We start from the raw sequence: 25,728 nt of genomic DNA on the forward strand, positions 1-25,728 counted from the left end.
TTATAAACATATCCATGAACGCTTCATTAGTGGGCTATACAGAGTGAAAGATTTCGCCCGGAGTTCAGTTCCTCTGGTGAAATACACCGATGCTGAATTGTTTGGGGACTAGTTTTCGAGAAACTTATGCTAGATTCATATGGAAAAATATCTGAAAAATTGAATAAAACTAGTCTGGAAGCTGTAGTGTGAGTAGTTTTTGAGAAAAAAGTTGAAATATTCAAAAAATCTAAGTAGAAAAACACAGACTTCTACGTTTGATGCCTAATAACTTTCTTTAATGACCAGTAAACAAATAATTTTTCGCAATAAAAATTGTAGAGAATTTCATTCTGAAAAGAATCATGTAAGCTGTGTGAACTGAATTTGAATGAAAGTTGAATAAAATGTATTCTTATGTAGTACATTACACCACAAATTTGCTGTTTTATGAGGAGAGAACTAATAACTCATGAGTTGTAGCTGGTTGCAAATAAAACATGGATTCAAATAACAGCTGATTTATTTTGTTTCAAATAAGGAAATATTCAAAAGAAATTATCAGCTGAAAGTTATTTTCAGAAATATTTTAGCTCACTGTTGAACCTTGTACAACAAACTGTAAGTTATGCCTACTGTAACCGCGCTGTTTTTTGTCAGTGCAGTTTAATGTCAATCAATCTATTATTTGGAGGATACTGAAAGAGCAACAATTACATCCAAAACACCTCCAGAAAGTTCATACTCTATTGCCACGAGACTTTATTCCCCATGCTGGTATTTGCCGATGGTTTTTAGAAACACTTTTTAACAACCGTTTTATTTACCGAAGAGGCACACTTTACAAGAACAGCTATCGTCCACAACCAACATATTTGGGCAGCTGAGAATCCTCATGTCATCAATCCTAATCAGTTTTCACTAAACATTTGGGCAGGAATCATAGGAGATCATCTACCTCGGTTCGAGCTTCCTCCCAGGCTTAATCGCATAATCTACTTAAACTTTTTGAGAGAGGAGCTATTTATCTTACTTGAAGATGTACTTCTTCAGTTGCGCCAAAACATTTGGTTTATGCATGATGGAGCTCCAGCACACTTCAGTGTTGCTGTTTGTGAACACCTGAATCACAGCTTTCCAAATCAATGGATAGGTATGCTGAGGTGGGCCAGTACCATGGCCAGCTAGGTCACCAAACTTGAATCCTTTGGATTTTTATCTTTGGGGACACTTGAAAACCTTAGTAAACAATACTCCAATTGATACCATTGAAGAACTCCGATTAAGGATTTTGAACGGAATAGAAATGATAAAGCAGACTCCTGGAATATTTGAACAGTTGTGACAATCAATGAGAAGAAGTCTAAACATATACATTCAGAACAATGGAGGTCACATTGAACATCATCTTTAGTCTTTTGGTATAATTTGAATGTCATTAAAATAGGTAATGCTACTTTCATATAAGAATCAAACTTTTCATAAAAACCGAATATTTTACTTGCAATCAGCTACAACCTACGAGCTATTAGTTCTCTCCTCATAAAACAGCAAATTTTTGTGGTGTAATGTACTACATAAGAATACATTTTATTCAACTTTCATTCAAATTCAGTTCACACAGCTTACATGATTCTTTTCAGAATGAAATTCTCTACAATTTTTATTGCAAAAAATTATTTGTTTACTGGTCATTAAAGAAAGTTATTAGGCATCAAACGTAGAAGTCTGTGTTTTTCCACTTAGATTTTTTGAATATTTCAACTTTTTTTCAAAAACTACTCACATTACAGCTTCCAGACTAGTTTTGTTCAATATTTCAGATATTTTTCCATATGAATCTAGCATAAGTTTCTCGAAAACTAGTCCCCAAACAATTCAGCATCGGTGTATTTCACCAGAGGAACTGAACTCCAGGCAAAATCTTTCACTATGTATAGCTCGCTTATGAAGCGTTTATGGTTATAAGAACTCTTTTTCTTATTTTTACCTCTACTATCACGTATTAAATTATTTTACCATAATTGAGAATCACTCTGTATATGCCTATTAATATAAAATATAATGTCAAAAACTGATATGTTTATACTTCATTCAGTTTTGAAGCTCTGCTATTTGAATTACGATCTTTAATAACTTCTGCTTTATCAATAAATATTACTCACAGTTGTAGGATCAGAGGAAACACATAGGTACCATAATTCAAAACACTACAGTACAGGCAGTTTTAATGATTCTAAACTTTGAAGAAAGTATAGGTATATACAGTACTTCAATTGAAATATTATTTATGATTGTAAATGTCATAATGTCAATAAAAAAATCATGGTGTACAACTATACATTCAATTTTGTAGAACTATCAGGGTACACATTTTATAAATTGTAACTCATTCCCTATCAAATGTATGCCGCATGAATCATATTAAGTAGTTATAAAAGCTTTGATAATATATATATATATATAATATTTATCCTACATGATTCAAAATAAACACTTTTTTACTTGAAAGTTTCAAAATAATAATGGAAATATAGGGCGGTGTGGATAAAAATGAGTAGGACAAGTAAATACTTGAATGACAAGTAAACGCCAAAATTGAAGTGAATAAAACAAGTATTTACTCTTACTCGTGAGTAAATACTTAAGAGACTAGTAAACCCCCGAAAAATTCCAATTTTGGTGTGAATAAACGCAAGTAAATACTTCTGTAGCAAGTAAATACTCGTCCATTCACAAGTCAACCTGACCCCAGACTTGCAGTCGTACTTTGTACACGAGAGATGGCTGCATTTATGAACCTGCATGGTGTGAAACGTAATGGAGACCGGCGTGATATATAACCGTTGACTTGAATCTTAGACCTCACTTCGCTCGGTCAAATATAAAATATTCTGGCAAATAGACAACATTGCAAAGCGAGAGAGAAATAGTGCTATCTGTTTTGTTGTACAAAACTGAACAAACCATATTCTCAGCCTCCATTTTTTTTCTTCCTTTTATCAAAATACTTGAGTACACAAGTCATATAATTGATTTAAAATGTATTTTTGAAACAATGAAATAATTTTTAAACATTACCTTATGAGAAACACAAATTAAAATACCTGAAATGACATTTTAAAAGTTGATAACTAACCATCCTAGACTTCATCCATGCTTAATTAAGTTAGCCTACACATATAGGTTAGACCTACTCATACCGGTATAAATAATATAAATATTGAAAAGTTATTTTGGAATTAATTCATTCAAATTACTTATTTTTAAATAGGATCTTAATCTTTCTATTATTTTTAAAGAAAATTGGAATAGAATACCTACTAAATAACTCAATTTCTGTTGTTTTGAAATTCAGATTGTAGTATCACAACTTTTCAAATTAGCCGCCATTTCAGGTTTTTTTAAAAATAAAAATCTGATCTTTGTCATGGAAGCAAATTTTTGTATCAAATTATGAAAAAATATATTTTCTTGATCAATTTGACATTAAATTGATTATTTTATCAAGGAAATGATAATTATTATTATTAGAATAAATTTAATGGGATGAATTAAGTAACAGCTGCGTACAGTCAGTGGCAAAATGGAGAGACTTGGCAACGTTTCTCTCCTATCTTTATTCACTGCCATTATAACGTACACCTCACTATATTACAATGCGGCGCTTCCTAACAAGATGGCGGATTTTTGCGACAGGGTACAAGCCAAGTTTCCATACTGTATGTATACTGTGGTTGTAAAGCGCACTGAACTCTATACTAACTGGAATGGGCTAGCAACACAAAGAAAGTGAGGCAGCTGGTAAAGATAGGCAACCCGCATTGCTGTGGGATTCGTCATTTTGTAACACATTGGCTCTTATGGGAAAATGCATTGCACAGTTTCGATTTCTATTTTATTTCTATATTGTATGTCTTATTTCATGGAAGCGTTATTTTTCCTTTATGAAGCAGTTCATTGTTAACTTTTTGAGAGCAAAAATAATGGAATAGGTTAAATATGAATAAAGAAAAGATTTTTTTTCATTTGTGACTGCAATAGTTTTAGTATTGTCACAAGCAAGGGAATAACTTTGGGCCAGATTTCAGAGAAGTGTATCATTTATTAATTTTAATTTATTTAACAAGGACAAATATAAACTGTCATGAAATGATTGGGAATGAAAAAACAGGCTCATAGTCCTTATTATTCCAATCCCGAATTTTGTTTGTACACAGTCCAAAGAAGGGCTGTGTTTAATTGAAACTATTAAACACAGACTTATGTTTATTTTGATAGGATATACTATTGTTTTTTGGATTATATGATTAATTGTTATTGTTGAAGGAAAGATTTATGATTTATTGTTCAATGAATTATCTCAATTTAATAATATAGGCCTACTTACAGCAGGCTATCAATGTGTAGAATTATGTAGGTGTGCATTGGTGTAATTTCAAATCATGTTAGAGTGGGAGTTTCAGAAATGAAGCAAATAACGAAGAAACATTTTATTATATTATATGACTATGATAAGCAAACAGTAAAAATTGGTGTGGCACACTCAAACAACTTTCCTTTCCGTTATGAAAATTGATCACCTGATGCTAGTGTTCACGCGCATTACAAGTCTACTTATAAACAAAGATCTAAGCCAGCTGGTGACAGGACAATAACGCTGGAGACATACGAAGTCTGATATCTCTTCATAGTGAATGATTTAATAGAATCAACAGTTGCCAACAGTTTGCAATTGGATAATCACATTTTCTCGAATTTCGGGCTTGATTTCAATTTTAGGTGAAAATGTTACTCAATATTAATTGTAGAGATTTTTATGCTCAATCTTCTCCACTCGAATTTTTCTGTTTAAATTGTATCTGAAGCCTGATAATTGGGAATCTGAAATCCAACTTTGCATAGATGGGACGGAGCTCTTGAAATTTTTACAGATATGAGACTTGTGGCAATTGATAGAGCTCATCAATGACTATTCCAGGTATGAATTTAATCAAAATCGTTGGAGCCGTTTTCGAGAAAATCGCGGAAACCCCTCTTTTTGACAACATTTTCGCCATTTCAGCAGCTATCTTGAATTGCATTAGATCGAAATTGTTCTTGTCGGATCCTTATATTGTAAGGACCTTAAGTTCCAAATTTCAAGTCATTCCATTGATTGGGAGATGAGATATCGTGTACACAGATGCACATACACTCATACACAGACACACACATACACACACACACACACACACACACACACACACACACACACATACATACAGACCAATACCCAAAAACCACTTTTTCGGACTCAGGGGACCTTGAAACGTATAGAAATGTAGAAATTGGGGAACCTTAATTTTCTTCGGAAAGCAATATTTTCTTTACCTATGGTAATAGGGCAAGGAAAGTAAAAATAAAATATGCTTCATAATTACCAGAGTAAAATGAACAATTTGGAATTAAAAGGTTTCAAAAATTGATTACAATTCAGCTGATAACAATCTCATATTTTTTACAATAAAAGTAGGTAAATAAAATTAATTATGTGGACTCATGATGATTCAATAACACAGGATTATTGAATATGTTGAATATTGGGGATAAACGTCAGGAAGACAAAGTGCATGAGAATTGGTGCAGGGAAAGCAAGAATGGGGAATGCTGTACTGGAGGGTGAACAGTTGGAACAGGTATCATCTTTCAAGTATTTAGGAAGCATAATGGAAGAGGATATGAAATGCAACAAAGAAATCAAAGTAAGAATTGCTATGGCAAAAACAGCATTCAATAAGAAAAAGAGAATTCTTTGTAGCCAACTGGACAAGACAATAAGGAAAAGGCTAATAAAGTGCTATGTTTGGAGTGTGGCACTGTATGGTGCAGAAACTTGGACGCTGAGAAAGGAGAATAAGAGGAGGCTTGAGGCATTGGAAATGTGGATATGGAGAAGGATGGAGGGGATCAGTTGGAGGGATAAAGTTACAAACGAGGAGGTGTTGAGGAGGATTGGGGAAAGAAGGAGTCTGCTGGATGTGATAAAGGGAAGAAAGAGGAGATGGCTGGGACATTGGATGAGACGGCAATGCTTGTTGGTGGATGCCATGGAGGGGACCATTCAGGGAAGAAGAGGAAGAGGGAGAACAAGATACAAAATGTTGGACGACATCAAGGAGGGGATGAGCTACTATACAAAGAAGCGACTGGCAGAGAATAGAAGAGAGTGGAGGGCTGCTGCCATATAGAAGGACCTGCTTAAGAGCAGAAAACTACAGAGATTGAATATGTAATGATAGCAATATACTAGGCATTCTGATAACATTTCAAATCATGTAAGTGTGGGAGTTTCAGAAATGATGCAAAGAAATCTATGAAGAAACATTTATATTAATTGTATTATAATTATGACCATATGACAAGTGAATAGTAAAATATGCTAAATCTATATATATAATATAAAAGCGAAATTGCACTCACTGACTGACTGATTCACTCACTCACTCGCATAACTAAAAATCTACAGGACCAAAAACGTTCAAATTTGGAAGGTATGTTCAGTTGGCCCTTTAGAGGAGCACTAAGAAATCTTTTGGCAATATTTTAACTCTAAGGGTTGTTTTAAGGGTTTAAAGTTCGTCTTTTAGCATGTATATTCTTCTTCTTCTCCCAATCTCTTAATTATAATTGAAATTTCCATATCATATGTTACTATAGAACTATAATCTAGATAGAGTACCTCTTCGAAACAATTGTTAACTGGCAACTAAATTAATAATTTTGTCAGGTTGGCATTAAGTTGAGTTGACTTTGTTAGGTTGGCACCAAGTTGAAGATTTAAATGCATTTATTGCAGAAATATTGATTGGGCACTGCTACTTCAATCCTAGGAATATTATATTACTAGTAGTCAGGCTCGCTTCGCTCGCCATATCTGTTTAGCCAGCCGTTTAGTCTGGACCCCCGACTGGATTGTCCTAACATATGATAAAAATGCCCAAATGAAAAATGCAGGCGAGCGAAGCGAGCCTGCTGATCTCATTCTTGGACGATCCAGTCAGGGGTCCAGGGGCGGAGCCCCTGGCTAGACGGATATGGCGAGCGAAGCGAGCCTGACGGCTAGTAATTATTGACGTGATAACGTCTTATAAATTGGTTTGCCGGGAGTCACTTCAAGAAACTGCGTTACGTTCCCACGTTATGCGCTCACAATGAGAGCGAGTGAGAGCGTTCGTTTCGGTTCACGGTCGTCTGGAAAGAGCACGAATAGGAGCAGTGGCGAGCAACGCTGCAGCAGCCGAAGGCATTCACCTGGAGAGAGAGTGAAACGGAGCAGTCAACCTGCGCAGGCGCCGCAAGCAATCTCCTGCGACTGCGCCACTAATTCAAAATGTCAAGTCAATGGTTGTCTCTCTCGCTCTTAGGTGGGCGCGGGCTAACCATGCCTGAGTGGAAGGGACGCGTGCCTCTCACTCACTCTCATTGTGAGTTATTATTTCATCCTTCTTCCTACTATACGAATGAATATTCACATTAAAATTATTTTACTACTCAAAGTCGTTGTCACGTAAAACTTTCGCCCGTATACCGACTTTACAGGCAATCATGCAATTTTATAATATTGTAAATTGAACGATTATTTATTTGAAATGGAAGGTTTCAAAAATTAATCACAATTCAGCTGATAGCAATATCATACTTTTCAAAATAAAAGTAGGTACCTAAAATAAATTATGTCTTCTCATGATGATAACACAGAATTATTAATCATTTGTATTTATTCTTTTTTGAATAAGGATTTATTTGTTCTTCAACTATGTTTCTTTATTTTAGATGCTATAAAGTATGTCTAAATTTTCAATTAGCATAGAAACTATCATCGTATACTAGTAATATAACCAAATTTGTTGTTTTATTTTTGGTCAAATAAACTGATCAATATAGAAAAAAATATTGGAAGTGTATGTAAAACAAAAAGGTTTCTTCAAATTATTCAATAGACTAAAACATTTTGACTCAACTGTAAAATGTTATTTTATTTCCTTCAACATGCCCATTCTTGCATCCAAATGCAACACAATACATTACCATTTCTTGATCGTATTTTTATTCAATTCTACGCATTTCACGACAAATACATCACACTATTTGAGAGAAAAGGTTGTGATCTAATACTGATAGCCCTGATACTCATTCAAATCCGCTTTTCAACTTTAAAAATGAATAATCGTACTCAAGAGCTGCAACAACCTGCTTTAATGTATGAGTACGAGAGAGAAGGGAATCCCACACGGTAGGCCTGTCTTACTCACTCCGTCTTACACACTTTTGGCTGTAGCTTTGCATTGGACAGCCCGTTCCAGTTAGTATAGAGTTCACTGGTAAAGCGAGACTCGCCTCTCGCCTGTAGACTATTAGGTTATGTTGGAAGTTGGATCTGGCTTTGTTTGATCTGTTGATTGTTGAAACATTTTGCATTTTGCGGTGAATACAGACTACTGAATTATAGTAATGGTAAGACAGGTTTTTTGTTTAGCCTAATTGATTTATTAATTTTTAAATCTCTAAAAATGGAAATAATATCCGTGGTTTTAACAAAGCTTTGAGGTTTCATGACAATGAAAGACCCTCATTATCAGATAATACAGAATCTGTATTAGGTTGTATTATCTGTTTTTAGGCTGTTGTTCGTTGTTATTTGGCATAAACAGGTGTCTTTAGATTGTATCATAATATAGCCTATAAGCCTATTTATTTTTCACAATTTTATTAAGGTTGGAATTGTAATTTTTACGGTAAACCAAATAAAGTTATTCACAAGTATGCCTACTAATCGCTTCTATATATGTTTATACTTAACTTAGCAGGTCTGACTAGTATAAACCTAAGCTTAGCAAAATAAAGATTTTATTCACTATCTTACATGAAAACTTCAAAAAAGAAAAAAGCCTACCGAACATGCTAAAACAATTCCAAAACATGTAGAGAACTGTAAAAAAGTCATTAGATGAGGACAAAAGAGGCTCTATTGCTTTAATTATTGAGTCCTCAAATAACAGTTGTAGGAAAGCATGGCAAATAACTAAGACAATATCTTCCAATAAAAATATTCAAAGTTTTACCTCTCCTTAAGGCTATAAAATAGAGCCAAATATATCAATAAGTGCCAAATATAGGCTACTAAATGAATATTTCATACAATCAGTTGATGATGTCTATGAAACGATAGTAGTAGACAACCATCTGGTACTAGAGTAGTACTAGCCATCGAAATGCTAAATGAGAATGTTAATAAAGACCCCAGCCTAATATCACTTTTAGTTTTTATGAAGTCAGTCAGGAAGTTATTCCTAGAGTAGTTTATAATCTAAAGTTATCTAAAAGCAAAGATTTCTATGGCCTATCCAGTTATCTTCTCAAAAATATAGCAGGTACAAAGGTACCAGCACTAACCCGCTGTATAAACATTTACTTGATACTTGAATTCTTCGTCCTTGACCGGGAGAACCGGATAGACTGTGTCAGGGAGTTCAGGGGGTAACCCCTCAAACTCTGGGATGGTGGCTGTTCGTGTTTGAGTATAGGGGCTCATCCACTAGTTCTGCCAATGAGTAGGCTATAATGGCCGTTGTATTAGGCGTTCTTTCTATATTTGCTTGAACTTTCTAGCTTTGCAATTTTTTATATAATCAGGGAGCCTGGTATACAGTCGCAGTGCACATATTTCAAAACTTTTTTGAGTTGCTGTAAGTCAGCTTCGAGGTACATCCAGGTCTGCCGCATGTCGAGTGTTGTAGGTACGGTATGTATGTTGCCTCTCTTTGTCATGTTGTTTGCTTTATCCTTTATGAATAGAAGTGAGCAGAGTACATAGTGGCTAAAGATTGTAAGTACTCTCAGCTTTTTGAATAGTGGCCTGCAGTGTGCCAGGTGGTCAGAGAATGTGATTATTCTAATGGCCTTTTTTGTAGCAATAGTATATCTGAGCTGGCTGAAGCATGTCCCCAGAGAAGGATTCTGTATGTTATGTCACTGTGAAAAAGCGAATAGTAGGCTGTCATCAAGTATTCTAGAGTGACAACATACCTTAGTTTTTTTTTAGGAGATGTAGGACTCTTGCTAGTTTTAAGCATGTCTTTGAAATGTGTGTGTCTCATTTCAATTTTCTACCAAAACCCCAATAATTTTACTGGTTCAGTAGTGCTTTCGGGTTTTTCGCTTTTCAGAGAGCATATTAATATTTGGGATTTGTCCTCATTAAGTTTAAGCTTGTTTATTTGGAACCATCTCTTTGCCTCCGGTGTGTGGTTTCGTTCCTTGCCAATGCCTGTTCACTTGATATTCCTCTAGACATCACCGTAGTATCAAACATTATGGAGTCCTTGCTGGGAACAAAGTCATTTGTCAAAAGGATGAATAGAAAGGGACCCAAGACAGAGCCCTGGGGCACACTCCGTGTTTGATATATCTGGTATTTGACAAAGCTCCTTTTATTGAGACTACTTGGCTTCTGTCTTCAGGATAATTTTTGATGGTATGGAGTACTGGACTACTGATTCCATACTTTTCCAGCTTTCTTAGGAAGATTTGGTGTGGAACACAATCCAAGGCTTTCTTTACTCGTCAGATCAAACAGTGTAAGGGCTATTGTATCACCAGCCTTAAATGTGTTCTGGATTTCGCTGGTCAGGGCAATCAGTGCACTTGTTGTTGAGCGGCCACTTCTGAAACCATGCTGCTGTTGGCAAAGGAGGTTGTTACTTTCGAAGTAATCCACCATTTGTTGCTTCATAATAGTCTCCAGCACCTTTGCCATGGTGGGAGGAATAGATATTGGCCTGAAGTTAGCTGGCTGGTCCACTGCACCTTTCTTGTGAACTGGTCTGGTTTTTGAGATTTTCAAAATATCAGGGAATCTGCCACATCTCAGACACTCATTTATTGCGCTGGCCATTTGTTCAGCAATCATTGTGATGGTTTCTTTCAAAATATTACATGATATGCCGTGGACGTCTTGCGATTTCGAGTTTTTGAATTTTCCAACTAAATTCACTATCTGTGATGGACTAACTTCCTTCCACTCAGTCATTCTGTGTTGAGTCAACATGATGTTAGAAGATGGTTCCATATCGTTGGCTGGTAAACTTGCTTGTATCTTCTCAGCAACTGTTGTAAAATAGTCATTAAAGTCGTCGGGATTCAGTTAAAATTCTACTTCTTCTTTTTGGGCCTATGACTATTTATTACACTCCATGCAGCCTTGCAGACATTGCTGGCTGATTTGATGTAATTTGCTGTGTGTTTCTTTTTTGCACCATTTTCAGCACTTCTATACCTTCTATTCATGTCTGTGTATTTAGAATACAATACAAGCTCCTTAGAATGTTTGACCCTAAGTTGACCTGTGAACCCCACATAAGTTTCATTACTGGTAGGCTAGCTAGAGTTATTTATTTACTGCGAAGATTGGAAACTTAGTTCCAGAACAATATCTTAGGGACTCATATTTTACATTTTTTCAAAGCATTATTGCCTATGTAATTTTAATATAGTATGGGAACATCAGCCACGTCAACAAAGTATTGTTATTGCAGAAAAGCAGTCAGAATTTTATGAGGTGAAGACTACCTGAGCCACTGTCAACCTCTTGTTGAGAAACCTAAACTATTGACAGTCATAAATTAGTATACGTAAATCATTATTTATTCAGTACAGTATTAAATTCTCAAACCCTGCATTTGATCATTAATGGTATTAAAGGCCAAAGTTATTGATAAATAGTATATAATTTTGAATACGGTAGCCTACTGATACTTTTGTTGTATTTTTTGAGGAAATATATCTGATTTGATTTTTATCCATAAATACATACTGTTGAATAATTCATAACATCTTTATTTCAGGTTCATTAAGTTAGAAGTGATTTATATGTTGCAATGGATTTGAAAAACTGGATGACTAATTTAGATGAAGAAGTGAAAACTGTTCCAGTCATCTTTCTATCCATTCCAGGTACGTATTATCTTTATAATATGATTTTTGATTAAAATTTTCATTGTACTTTGCCGTCAACAAGGCAGGAATACGCAACGGTTTATTTTATGAGCCGATTGCTCAGGCCTTAGGCCCGGTTTCACAAAAAACTGTTAAATTTTAATCACGATTAAATGCCACGAAAACCAATCAGATCTTTGCAAATCAGATGTTGGGAGTTGGGACTATTTAATTTATGTCACCAATGACTTACTTTTCAAAACTTGCTTGATATTATAATTTAATTAACCTTTATTATCCAATCATTTATTATATTCAGGGTGTCGGCTTTTTATTATTCACAATCTTTGTTGACTCATCAGAAAAATAGGATTGATGGTATGATAATGATTGCTTGAAATTGAAGATCAAAAATATGAAATAAGTAATGGTGATGCATGCAATTCCCAATGGCTAACGAAACCGAATTAGGTAGATTAAAAATTAATGGAATTTAATTGGGCCATAAGTATCACAACTAAATAATACAACTAAGGCTGATAAAATATAAGTCCAGATAGGACTCATTCGAACAGAGCCTTACATTAAAATTTTTAAATTCACATCGAGCAAAGTTTTGAAATCCCAGGTATAATAATCCTCACTGCTCTATGCACTAACACTAGTATTTAATGAACATTATTAATTTTAAAGAGCGGACATGGCTGACAATAAGTATCTGTTGGATAGGCTGCGGCGGCAAGGGATTTTCTTGCAGTGTGATACAGTTTCTCTGTTGCAGAGAGGATAGAATAAAACATATGCGTGAGTAATGAGACGGATGATAATGAGTTATGAGTGCACCTACAGTTTAAGGTGGGTTCCGAACCTCCATGTCGTGGTTCAAACTCAAGGAGAGCGGCTGAGTGGTATTTCATGATTATGCTATCAATAGCTTGGGCAACAAAAACATGAGACAAAACGCTTAAACAATTCAGCAACTGCAAGCGACATGATTATAAACAGTGGATTTGACAACCTTGCTTCGAGTAATCCAAGCAGTGTTGCATGGCAGCCTTTCATTGCAACCAGCTGCTAGCAGTTTAAATACTTCAGTTTAATATCTTGTAAATTACCCACCTTCAGCATTTAATTAAGTACACAACGCATACCATGCAGCCTGTCTCCTAATTTTGAAATTTCTTAGAGACCAAAATACGTTCTTCCGACTACTTTTGACAATAATTGGAAACATGATTCAATATTATTTTTGAGAAATTTTCTCGCTTTCACCCCACTTATCTTTTGAAACAGAAACATTTCCAGCTTGTCGAAAATTTGAACCTTCCAACTTCCTATCAATCTTCCAACCCTGAATCTTTTTCAGCACTACTGGAATATCGGGGATAATATGCTACAATCAATTCTGTGATTAAATTATAAATTTGAGAAAGTCGTAATTTCACACAAATTGGTTCCGCTGTAACTTCCTTGGATAGAGGGCCAAGTCTCAACTTATTTCATATAAACTATAATAAATCTGAACCTCTTAATTCTGGAATATTCCCCAATATAGTAAAGTAGCCAGAGTTTTCCTGTTTTTAAAAGTTAAAATAGATAGAATATAGGGAACTAGGTCCGGATCAATTGTTATAAAGATAATTTGAAAATATATGGAAATGAGAATGCTGTCCTTCTTGATAAACTTAGCTTGACCAGTACCAATCAGCATGGTTTCGTAAAAGGTAAATCTCCAGAAACAGCAGCTGTCAGTTTTTGCAAGCGGCTATTTCCTTTGAATTTGTGTGCAGTTCATATAAATTTTTTAATGGAATATTCTCAAGTTAATTTTGAAACTTGTATACATTAATCATCAATTCCTTTCTAGTCTTTGGCGAATCCAGAGAGCGTCTCTCCTAATCTCAATTCATCAAAATGGTTTTTCATAATGTTCATACTCTATTCAAGAGAAAGAGAGACAGTTCCCATTTTTGAAAGGAATTACAATTCAATTTATTGCATCTTCAATTATTCAGCAAGCAGCAGTCTTAGTATGCCTACAACGTAACTTACCTAAATTGATTCTCAAAGAGCTGTCTCTTCAAAAAATTGAATAAATATTTTTATTTTCAGGAAGTCATGATTCAATGACTTACACGATAAATGAATCTTCCAAAGTTGCACCAGACGCCCAGCTTTTCGTCAAAATACTGACAAAAATATTCGGGAACATTGTTAAACGTATTGTTCTCAAGTGGAGTATTACACAAAACTCAACTGTCGAAGAACAATTGAATTATGGTATCAGGTAAGCAGTATTCTGTTGAATTATTCAACTCTTATCTATTTTCACATACTTACTTGGCGTGGGGGTTCCCCCAGGGCGAGACCTTGTCATTGCACTGTGACTTGGCTGACCCCTGCGAATGCCCCAAATGTGGGCATCTCGGGCGCATGATTCTATGTATTTAACTTAGATCAATGATAAATGATATGTACAAGAAATTTATAGTATGCAAATGCAAGTTACGTACATATAAAAGCCCAAACAAATGGTGAGTACATAGAGTTGAGACGTGTCCAAGATTATATCATGCTCGATGCTTGGTACGAAGGTCCCCGGTTCGAAGCCACTCACAGCCTATTTTTTTGCTATGAATTTCCAATTTCAATGAAGTTATTCATGTAATTTCAACAAAATAATCAGTTATTTTAATAATATTTTCCCAATTAATTGTCTATTGTGAATTTGGGTTAGACCTGTTGGTTTTAGGCTGGCCAGTAACGGTATAACATTCACACACATGTTTGTTAATCAAGCATGTTCTGTCATCAGCAAGAGGCTCCTAATATAAAATAAACAAACAATAACAATAAATAAACCACTGGTAAATCACAAATTATAATGATAGAAGAATAAATCAACCTCAAATAGAGCAGCGAAGAAAATATAAACAAAAAATCGGATAAACAAAAAACCCTACTTCAAAAAGTTTTGCTCGAAGGCTTTCGCTGTGATGATGCAACAATGTATGACGGAATGTCACTGTTAATGTAGGACCCGTTTGGGCCATCGTTTCAATGAGTTTCCTATTTTTCCATGAAGCAGAATATGTTTTGTTCATGTACTTCACTTCACATGAAATATTTATTGGGCATTGAGTGACATGAGGCCTCTTACGACATTCTGTCTCTAGTATCAATATATCAATACAGCCAAGAAACCCAAATCCTCTCATCTCAGTATAGAAGCGAATAACTTTCTTCAAAATAATAATTGTCTTCACAACATTATCTGGCAAAACACGCTCCATTCATTTCAAAGAGACCTTATGTAATCAAACCAAATACGGGTGTTCCCCTATTGAATCAACAATAAAGTTTTAAATTATAATTATTACTTGTGTCCTATTTTTGAATGAACTTACTTTTGTAATTTCTTCCTTTTTTACTTCTAGGTATTTTGACTTGAGGCTAGCAACAAACGATACTGACAGTAACTTCTACATAACTCATGCGTTATTTGGCGAACAAATTGATAATATTTTAATTGAAATCAACAAATTTTTGACTGAAAATGAGCAAGAAATTGTTATCTTGGACTTCCAACATTTCTATGGATTTACACAAGATGATCATCTGAGATTTATGAATTTGGTGGAGGTCATATTTTGTGAAAAACTTTGTCCTCTCCCGTGGGACATAAATACTGTTACGCTGTCCTGGATGAGAGATAAATCTTATCAGGTAATCTCCTGCTTTGATAATCCTTTGTTCTCATTTTAATGCTGGTTCTTCATTTTCTGGATATATTTTAAAACACTGTCAAATATTCTTATTCTCTTACTAAGACAATTTGGTGATAAGTAATAATTATAACAACATTACAACAGCAAATCAATGCTATTCATCATCCGAATAACCTCAAACCATAAACAATAAACGTATCTTCAAACTGTACCTAATATCAACTTATGAATGGAGCTATTATATATCATCAGTGATGATCAGCAATCATCACTGATTGAAAAGTTGACGAAAACCTTTATAATTCTAATGGCAGTGAATCCAATTAAAAGTGTATAGTGTTTGTTTTGATTATGTAGTTGTATATATGGAGTTATTTACAATCATGCTCACCTCACCTCACCACCCCACGTTGACTGGAGGGTTCAATTGAGTCTTGACCAATTCTTTCCGTTAATCTCCGTAAGCGACCATACTCCTTCATGTATTTACCTTCAATTGAGGGCTTCAAGACTATCAACAAAATGTGGTTGTGTTTTTTTTTGGACCAGGACGGTAGTAAGCGCAAATTTGGACAATGCTTATGTCCTGATCTGCAAAAAATGGCCAGGTTTACCTATATTCTCAGGTAATTGAATTCGGTAAATTTCAGGTGTTTCCAAAAACGCAATATTTTAATATGGTACGAGTAAATTCTTGAACTATTTATTGGCAATTGCTAATTACAGGTAGAATTCCCATTTGCGTTAGTGTAAAACATACTGATCTAACCAATTTTATCGATTGGATGTAGAACAACTAGATTCATTAATAAATCTTTTTGAATTCGTTGCCAGCTGCAGATGAGCAAACGGAGGTCGGTTCCATCACCTTGGAAAGTGATAGATTGTTTGAAAGGCTTGCTAAACGACCATCGGCAGTTGCAGTGAATCTCTGATTGAGCTTTCCATCTTGGAATTCGAGTCTTGCCTTATTGTTCTTTAGAACAGCAGTAACTGATATTTTGTGTCAATTGAATAAAAACTTCTAGGAGCGATTCAAGTAGCTTTGGAAGGATACTTTTTTAACACATTGGCCTTATTTTTAGTGATGGCACAATATTTTCAACTATCAATCGTCAATACCATATTTGAAGAGAAATCAATGCTTTGAGAGGCCTTCAGCAAGCAAAAATTTACCATAGTATGAATATTCCGTGTCAAAATTAAAATGTCCTTGATGCAGCAATACAATGAGGTTATTTACATGACTTCATAAAATTTGTCTTCATAATTTTATCGATGCTTAAATATTTATGACTATCAATACTGTATTTTGAAGGAATTTAATGCTAAGAGATGCCTTGAATGACTAAAATATTATCCTTAGTACATTAGTATGTGGTTTTATCATTAGTATGTTATGTTTACAACTCTGTTAGCGGGTATTTTTGATTTGTTTATCATCTGGAATTATCTATTCCAGGTTATAGTCATCTATAGAAACATTAGTGCTGAAAGTAGAACAAACTTCTGGCCTTCGCTACGGTATCCCACTCCATGGCCTGAAACAACTTCGGTGGAACAACTCATACCGTTTCTACAATCGTGCCTTTCCAAGAGATACCAGAACAAGGGTCTTGTCACGCAGTGTGTGCTCACACCAGACAATTGTGAGTAGATCATATCGAATAAAAACTTCTAGGAGCGATTCAAGTAGCTTTGGAAGGATACTTTTTTAACACATTGGCCTTATTTTTAATGAAGGCACAATATTTTCAACTATCAATCGTCAATACCATATTTGAAGAGAAATCAATGCTTTGAGAGGCCTTAAGCAAGCAAAAATTCACCATAGTATGAATATTCCGTGTCAAAATTAAAATGTCCTTGATGCAGCAATTCAATGAGGTTATTTAGATGACTTCATAAAATTTGTCTTCATAATTTTATCGATGCTTAAATATTTATGACTATCAATACTGTATTTTGAAGGAATTTAATGCTAAGAGATGCCTTGAATGACTAAAATATTATCCTTAGTACATTAGTATGTGGTTTTATCATTAGTATGTTATGTTTCCAACTCTGTTAGCGGGTATTCTTGATTTGTTTATCATCTGGAATTATCTATTCCAGGTTATAGTCATCTATAGAAACATTAGTGCTGAAAGTAGAACAAGCTTCTGGCCTTCGCTACGGTATCCCACTCCATGGCCTGAAACAACTTCGGTGGAACAACTCATACCGTTTCTACAATCGTGCCTTTCCAAGAGATACCAGAACAAGGGTCTTGTCACGCAGTGTGTGCTCACACCAGACAATTGTGAGTAGATCATATTTAGTTATTTGTATATCTAGAGTGAAAAGTACTGTTTTTTCTCCCTGAGGGAAAAGTTTGAAGAACAACAATTTTCCTGAGGGAGAAAAAACATTTTTCACTCGTGATACACACAACATTTTTCCTCCACCTACATTTTTATAAAAACTGCAAATAAAATAATTTTTAAAAACGTACGTGACCAAATAATGTGTTACAACATAATCTAAAAAGTAAACAGCTGGGCTGGCTTCTAATCACAGTTCTCCACCGACAGCGCTATGCGCTATCTGTCGGTAAAAAGTTGTAACAACAATGGCCGCCACAACTACAACTATGATGAAGTTCCCGTTTCAAATTTGATTAGTTAATGAGGAATATTCGTTGGCTGGTATTTTGAATAACATGGAATAAAAAAAAATATACATTTTTTTAGTCTAGTGATATGAAGTTTGTAATAATTTTAGCATACAAACATAAATTTCATATATTGATCAAATGTCTGGTTGAGGTATTGAATTTTAGGTTGAGGTAGTTGGTTTAATGACTACTCTATATGCTTCCTCATCTGAGCTCAGACCTTCTAACCTATTTCAAAAGTACGTTTTTAAAATAGAGATGCTTCCCATGTTATTTATTTAAATGGAGTTACTTTTACGCTCTAGGAAGTTATCCTGTTTTTTCCTCCCGAGAACGAAAAAGTGACACTTCAGTATTATGTTCCAGGGATTAAAAAAGTAAGCACTTTAGACAGGAGGTGGAGGAAAAATATTTGTTCAAGTTTTGATTCAACTGTCAGAAAGCGATTCTTGGTTCAGTAGTCATGAAAGCGTCTTCATTGGAATATAGGAAAAAATTAATGTAATTAATAATTGGCAAGAAATGAATTTTATCCTTCAGAGTGAAGAAGTAACTCCAGTTCAGACTGGAATGGTTAGTCCGATTCCAACAGATGTACAGTGATATATTGTTGTAATACTGAAGTATTATCAGGAGATTCTATGCATTTCCTTTCTGTTTGTTGACTCAATTCAGAACTTTTTCCGTTCATCCAAGTGATACATGTTTTTTACCACATCAGTTTTTAATTTATAAGCCACTGTATAGGATTGACGAGAACACATACCATTGGTACTGCAACTAATCCTCATTTTATACTTCTCTTGTATTTTATTTTGTCTTTTCAGATATATTAATTCTTCTTATAATTCATTTGATCCTTTCCACTATTTCATTTCTCTGATGTGTTTTTTTGTATTTTCCATCGCAATAAATTTCTATGAAGCCCAGTAATTTTAATGTAGGGAGTAGCTGTAGGTATCTGATATTGGCACTGATGCACATAGATACACATTATTGAGTTGTTAGAAACAAAAAAAAAAAAAAAAAAAAAAAAAATGGAAAAATTGTATAACGAGAAGTGAACTTCTAGTATTATCTGGCTTTGAAACCTATCATCACAATTTCAAGTCGATTATAATCTCATATTCTCAGATAATGGAAAACTTTTGTCTAGTAAAGTGCTTATAAGCAAAAGGAACATAATCAAAAGCACATGAAGCTATTACTCGTTATGAAATAGATTCATCAACTCACTACTAGGGCTCTTGAAATGATACCTCCTTTTAAAACTGTTATGCATCCAGCTTATTTATACAGTATAAGCTTCTTATTTGAGAGCATTGCATGATTGTTTGCTTGCAATTGTTGACAGTGTTTGTGGCAAAACATATCCTCAGCAGCTTGAAGAATACATGTGCTATCGAGTGCAGAAGGGCGACTCTTCCATGGCTCAACTTGCAACATCCTGGTGTCCAAGGTGTTAATGTAGTTATATCTGATTTTATAGACTTCAACGATGGTGAGTTTAGCAAAACTGTGATTGCTCTCAACGATAAACTATTAACACACAAGAAGGTATAATTTATTAGAAAGCTACTATTTCCATAATTATGCAGAAAGGACAAAGTATTATTTTAAGTTCAAGGTATAAGGTTTAAGTAAGAGGTATAATTACGTTTGAGTGGAAAGGTGTAATGTAATAGAAAGCTGGCATTTCCATTTACAAATAGAACAAAGTACTATTCAAGTATTATTTAAGTTTTAAGTTCCAAGTAAAGAAAGTGTTTTTATAAAGTTAAGACATTGCTTAAAGGCAGAGGTTTCAAACAAAATATTCACTATGGATTTTTCCTATCAAATTCAACTAAAGTATACAAATGTTTGAAATATTTTGTAACACTACTCAAACTACATATTTTTAATTGAATCTTGTTTATTTTGGCCAGGTGGCTGTTACAGTAGGTGGGTTTAAGCGCTGCATATCGCAATATTTATTTATAATCTTGGCAATACTTGGCGATAATTGCTTGCAAATAATTTTGATTCTTTCCAATAATCAATTTCTTTCCCATCTCTACAATTTCAACCAACTTTATATTGGTAAAAATATAAGTATTATACACTTCATACCAATTTTAGACATGGAGAATTGAAAAAGTATTTCATTTCATAATGGTTGGTGATTGAGTGACCACTGATTGATTGTTGTGGAAGCACTGCCTTGAAGAATGTATTGATATGAAACACTTTTAATAATAGAGCTGTGATATCTACTTTTCAGTTTTTTTATATTTGGAATAAGGTTTCTCAAATTCACCTAATATCATGTTTGTTAGCTAGGAACATTCTTGCTGAATATGAAGATTGTGAATCCAACTTTAGGAATGAATCCAAAAAATATATTAGGAGCTTTTTTCAAAACTCAACATTCCCACTCTTGATTTTTTTGCAGGAAACTTGAAATACTTGTAAATCATCAGCTATTCTTTATTTTTTAAAAATTATTTGCCTAAATTTTACTTGCCAATATGTGAGTTCAAGTGCTTGAAATCAATAAAATATCATTCCAACCACTCCCATAATTAAAAAAAAAGATTCTGGACATGTTGACTTTTGAAAAAATATGGATATGTTGACTTTTGGAAAAAATGGATATGTTGACTTTTGAAAAAAATCACTGAATTAACCTAACAAACTTTCTTACTAAATGAAAAACATCACTCACTGTTTTAAATATGAAGACCACAGTCATTTTCCAAGCAGTCACAAAAACATCCTCTTCTTCATCCTCGTTCGTCTGCTCATCATTGCTGGAAAGGATGTCTTTCTACCAGTTCAATTCCGGGATTGTCTCCCAATCAGCTTTAAAATGGCTTGCCAGCAAATTGAGGACATCTCTCCTCTTTTCTGCTTAGATGATGCGATGTGGAGGACTCTCTTGCAAAGATACACCACCCTCAATCTTGTTTTTTACTAGGCTATCGATCTGTAGTACTGGAGTTAAGTTGATGACGAAAATTTATGGTTCTGAAATAGCTGAATCTTTGTTTCAAAATGTATTATCGCTTTGATTCACTTATCCCTTTTATTTTGGAGTACACTTTTTCAAGGTCTTTGATGTTTAAAATTCCCCAGCCATGGGGAATGTTATTTCAGCCATGGGAATTTGTTTTTTTAGTAACTTTTCAACTATTTCAAATGCCTTATCTGCAGGCAAGAACGAGTGACCTTGCACTGGAAAAGTCAACTGTATACTTTTAATATTATCAGATCCCTAGCAGATCCTACTTCTTTGTAAATGTTATTATACTCTGATGGAGTTTTAATCTCGGTTTGTTTTTTTTAGTAACTTTTCAACTCTTTCAAATGCCCTATCTGCAGGCAAGAACGAGTGACCTTGCACTGGAAAAGTCAACTGTATACTTTTAATATTATCACTTGATTCAGTTTTCAGCTTATGACATAGCGTGTGGACAATATAGTCCAGTCAATATAGACATAAAAAAGGGGGTGTGCTTGCAATTTATTGTAGTTCTGATTTTTTAATATATAGTACAGTCAATATAGACATAAAAAAGGGGGTGTGCTTGCAATTTATTGTAGTTCTGATTTTTTAATATATTATTTGGGTACATAAGAGAAGTCCAGAACCAATTTCTTCATGCAAAATTTCCTTTTGCTAGATACAGGATGGCCCAAAAACCTCGTATTTTCGGCTCATTTTCCAGTTTTCAGCTCTTTCTGCCAAATCTCGTAATCGGACAGAAAAATTTGCTCTCGCCTTTTTTCTAGATATAAAATTTTGAATGAAATGAGATCATTCGGAACTCTCTATCTCCAATTAGTACTGAGTTATGATTTTTCAAAAATTAGTGAAATTTGAAGAAAAAATCAATTTTGATGAATTTTAGTTTTTGATCAACAATATCTTCCGATTATTATCATTTAGATGTATAATTCAAAATCCCTCTGGGCGTATTTTTGTGCTCTACAATCTGAGATCAGGTAGAGCGCTCTATCCCATATAGATTTCCAGGTACACCTGACAACAATGCTCCTTGTATTGTGAAAAACACCTAATTTTCAGCTTCAAGATTCAAGATTCAAGATTCAAGATTTCTTTATTGCAGAAAACATTTATACAAATGCATAGCATCGTCATAGATAAAACATGGTAAATAAAAGTATTTAGGCTACATTCAAAGAAATAAAAATACAAACACAAGCATACAAACATCAAATAAAATACCCTCAAATTAGAAACTCCTCTTTTCTATATGGACATATTTCTATTAACATCTTTTTCATGGCTCTTTTAAAATTACCAACTTCTAGCTCTTTTAAATGTGCAGGAAGCTTATTATAAGCTCTTATACCGAACTCCTTAAAACAGTTCAATGTATTTGCATAATTGCACTGGTTCACTCTAAGCGATTCAGAATTTCTAGTGTAATGATTGTGAACGTTGCTATTTACAGAAATACTTGCTAAATTAATTTTTACATACATAAGACATTCAAGAATGTAAATAGCTGGTACTGTCAAAATCTTGAATTTTTTAAATAAATCTACACAGTGAAAACGGCTATTTACATTAGCAATGACCCTTACTGCTCGTTTCTGTAACACAAATAGTTTATTTACATTCGTATCATTACCCCAGGCAACAACACCATAATACAAATGGGAATGAAGATAAGCAAAATACACTGAAATTAAAACACTCTTATCAACAATGAACTTTAATCTATTTACAATAAAAATTCCCTTCGACAGTTTGCCACATAATATTTTGATGTGTAAGCCCCACTTTAAATTGCTTTGAACTGTAATACCGAGAAACTTTGCATTGTCAGGTTGCAATCTAAATCCAAATTCCAAAAGTTGAGTTTTGTCCTTATTAAGACACAATGAATTAGAAGCTGTCCAATCTTCAATTATTTCATTAACCGTATGTAAGCTACCAGAAAGACCATTATTTTTTATTTGAACAGCTAAATCATCAGCAAACATAAATGGTTTTACATTTTTACAACTGATTACTGCAGGAAGATCATTAACATATATAATAAAGAGGATAGGACCTAGTGTGGAACCCTGTGGAACACCTGATAACACTTTTAAATAATTAGAAAAACAGCCATCATAAAAAACAGATTGGAATCTATCACTCAAGTAAGAGGCAATTAAATTGGTTGACATGTCATCAAAACCATAGAATTTGAGCTTTTGTAATAAGATGGGATGAGATATTGTATCAAAAGCTCGGCTCATGTCATAGAAGCTGCCTAGTAGATTACACTTCTCATCAATAGAATAGATACAGTTTTCCATGAATTCAGATATAGCTGTATTTGTGCTCCTATTAGGTCTGAACCCAAATTGACTATCGGAGAACAGTGAGTTTTTTTCAAAAAACTCAACAATCCCACTCTTGATTTTTTGCAGGAAACTTGAAATACTTGTAAATCATCAGCTATTCTTTATTTTTTAAAAATTATTTGCCTAAATTTTACTTGCCAATATGTGAGTTCAAGTGCTTGAAATCAATAAAATATCATTCCAACCACTCCCATAATTAAAAAAAAAGATTCTGGACATGTTGACTTTTGAAAAAATATGGATATGTTGACTTTTGAAAAAATATGGATATGTTGACTTTTGTAAAAAATCACTGAATTAACCTAACAAAGTTTCTTACTAAATGAAAAACATCACTCACTGTTTTAAATATGAAGACCACAGTCATTTTCCAAGCAGTCACAAAAACATCCTCTTCTTCATCCTCGTTCGTCTGCTCATCATTGCTGGAAAGGATGTCTTTCTACCAGTTCAATTCCGGGATTGTCTCCCAATCAGCTTTAAAATGGCTTGCCAGCAAATTGAGGACATCTCTCCTCTTTTCTGCTTAGATGATGCGATGTGGAGGACTCTCTTGCAAAGATACACCACCCTCAATCTTGTTTTTTACTAGGCTATCGATCTGTAGTACTGGAGTTAAGTTGATGACGAAAATTTATGGTTCTGAAATAGCTGAATCTTTGTTTCAAAATGAATTATGTATTATCGCTTTGATTCACTTATCCCTTTTATTTTGGAGTACACTTTTTCAAGGTCTTTGATGTTTAAAATTCCCCAGCCATGGGGAATGTTATTTCAGCCATGGGAATTTGTTTTTTTAGTAACTTTTCAACTATTTCAAATGCCTTATCTGCAGGCAAGAACGAGTGACCTTGCACTGGAAAAGTCAACTGTATACTTTTAATATTATCAGATCCCTAGCAGATCCTACTTCTTTGTAAATGTTATTATACTCTGATGGAGTTTTAATCTCGGTTTGTTTTTTTTAGTAACTTTTCAACTCTTTCAAATGCCCTATCTGCAGGCAAGAACGAGTGACCTTGCACTGGAAAAGTCAACTGTATACTTTTAATATTATCACTTTATTCAGTTTTCAGCTTATGACATAGCGTGTGGACAATGTAGTCCAGTCAATATAGACATAAAAAAGGGGGTGTGCTTGCAATTTATTGTAGTTCTGATTTTTTAATATATAGTCCAGTCAATATAGACATAAAAAAGGGGGTGTGCTTGCAATTTATTGTAGTTCTGATTTTTTAATATATTATTTGGGTACATAAGAGAAGTCCAGAACCAATTTCTTCATGCAAAATTTCCTTGTGCTAGATACAGGATGGCCCAAAAACCTCGTATTTTATAATCTAGAAAAAAGGCGAGAACAATTTTTTCTGTCCGATTACGAGATTTGGCAGAAAGAGCTGAAAACTGGAAAATGAGCCGAAAATACGAGGTTTTTGGGCCACTCTGTATCTAGCACAAGGAAATTTTGCATGATTTTATAGTTATTTTGGTTCTGGACTTCTCTTATGTACCCAAATAATATATTTAAAAATCAGAACTACAATATAAATGAGGACCTCAGTGGCCAAGGGATCATCTAAGTGGCAAAAAGTAAGTTTTGAGTAATCGTTGATCAAAGTTCAACAGACATAACTTTTTTAAAATTGCAAATTTAAATATTTTTTAGTTTTTAACTATCAATTAGAATATGATTAACTTGTTTTAACATCATCAAAACTAAATTATGGAAAATAACATTTTTATAATTGAATTAAATTGAGTAAGTATCACTTAGACCCCTTGGACTCTCATTTGATTGTGGAACATGTGAATAAATTAGGGGCACCCGATTCTTTCTATTTAAAAAACATTATTTTATTGACAGATATTGGAAAGTAGATCAATTCGTTATGTGTAGATCATTCATTATCAGTATTATACACATTATCATCATTATAGTCTTCTTCTTCAGCATCATCGGTGGAGTTCAACTGTTGGTTTCCATCTTCATTTTGACCTTCATAACACAGATTTCTGTAGAAGTTG

At 34.1% G+C, this 25,728-nt stretch overlaps 1 protein-coding gene and 1 pseudogene across 4 annotated transcripts in view; both read left to right on the forward strand.

Moving 5' to 3' along the window:
• Positions 1–8,334: 8,334 nt before the first annotated feature.
• The window catches only part of LOC111058341 (PI-PLC X domain-containing protein 2), a 117,582-nt gene continuing 100,188 nt past the window's right edge, over positions 8,335–25,728 (forward strand). For 3 of the 4 annotated variants that reach the window (XM_039424529.1, XM_039424535.1, XM_039424526.1), the window contains exons 1-6: positions 8,335–8,475; positions 11,865–11,973; positions 14,068–14,242; positions 15,393–15,681; positions 17,799–17,985; positions 19,694–19,840. In XM_039424529.1, the coding sequence (XP_039280463.1) occupies positions 11,898–11,973; positions 14,068–14,242; positions 15,393–15,681; positions 17,799–17,985; positions 19,694–19,840 (874 nt within the window). In that variant the 5' untranslated portion in view covers positions 8,335–8,475; positions 11,865–11,897. Of the gene's footprint in view, positions 8,476–11,864; positions 11,974–14,067; positions 14,243–15,392; positions 15,682–17,798; positions 17,986–19,693; positions 21,828–25,728 lie in introns of those variants that run through there. The other variant, XM_039424523.1, reaches the window with a different exon arrangement.
• LOC120349527 lies at positions 14,288–14,398 on the forward strand (annotated as a pseudogene).

This window comes from Nilaparvata lugens, chromosome 1 (assembly GCF_014356525.2).
Source record: "Nilaparvata lugens isolate BPH chromosome 1, ASM1435652v1, whole genome shotgun sequence".
Classification (NCBI taxonomy): domain Eukaryota; kingdom Metazoa; phylum Arthropoda; class Insecta; order Hemiptera; family Delphacidae; genus Nilaparvata; species Nilaparvata lugens.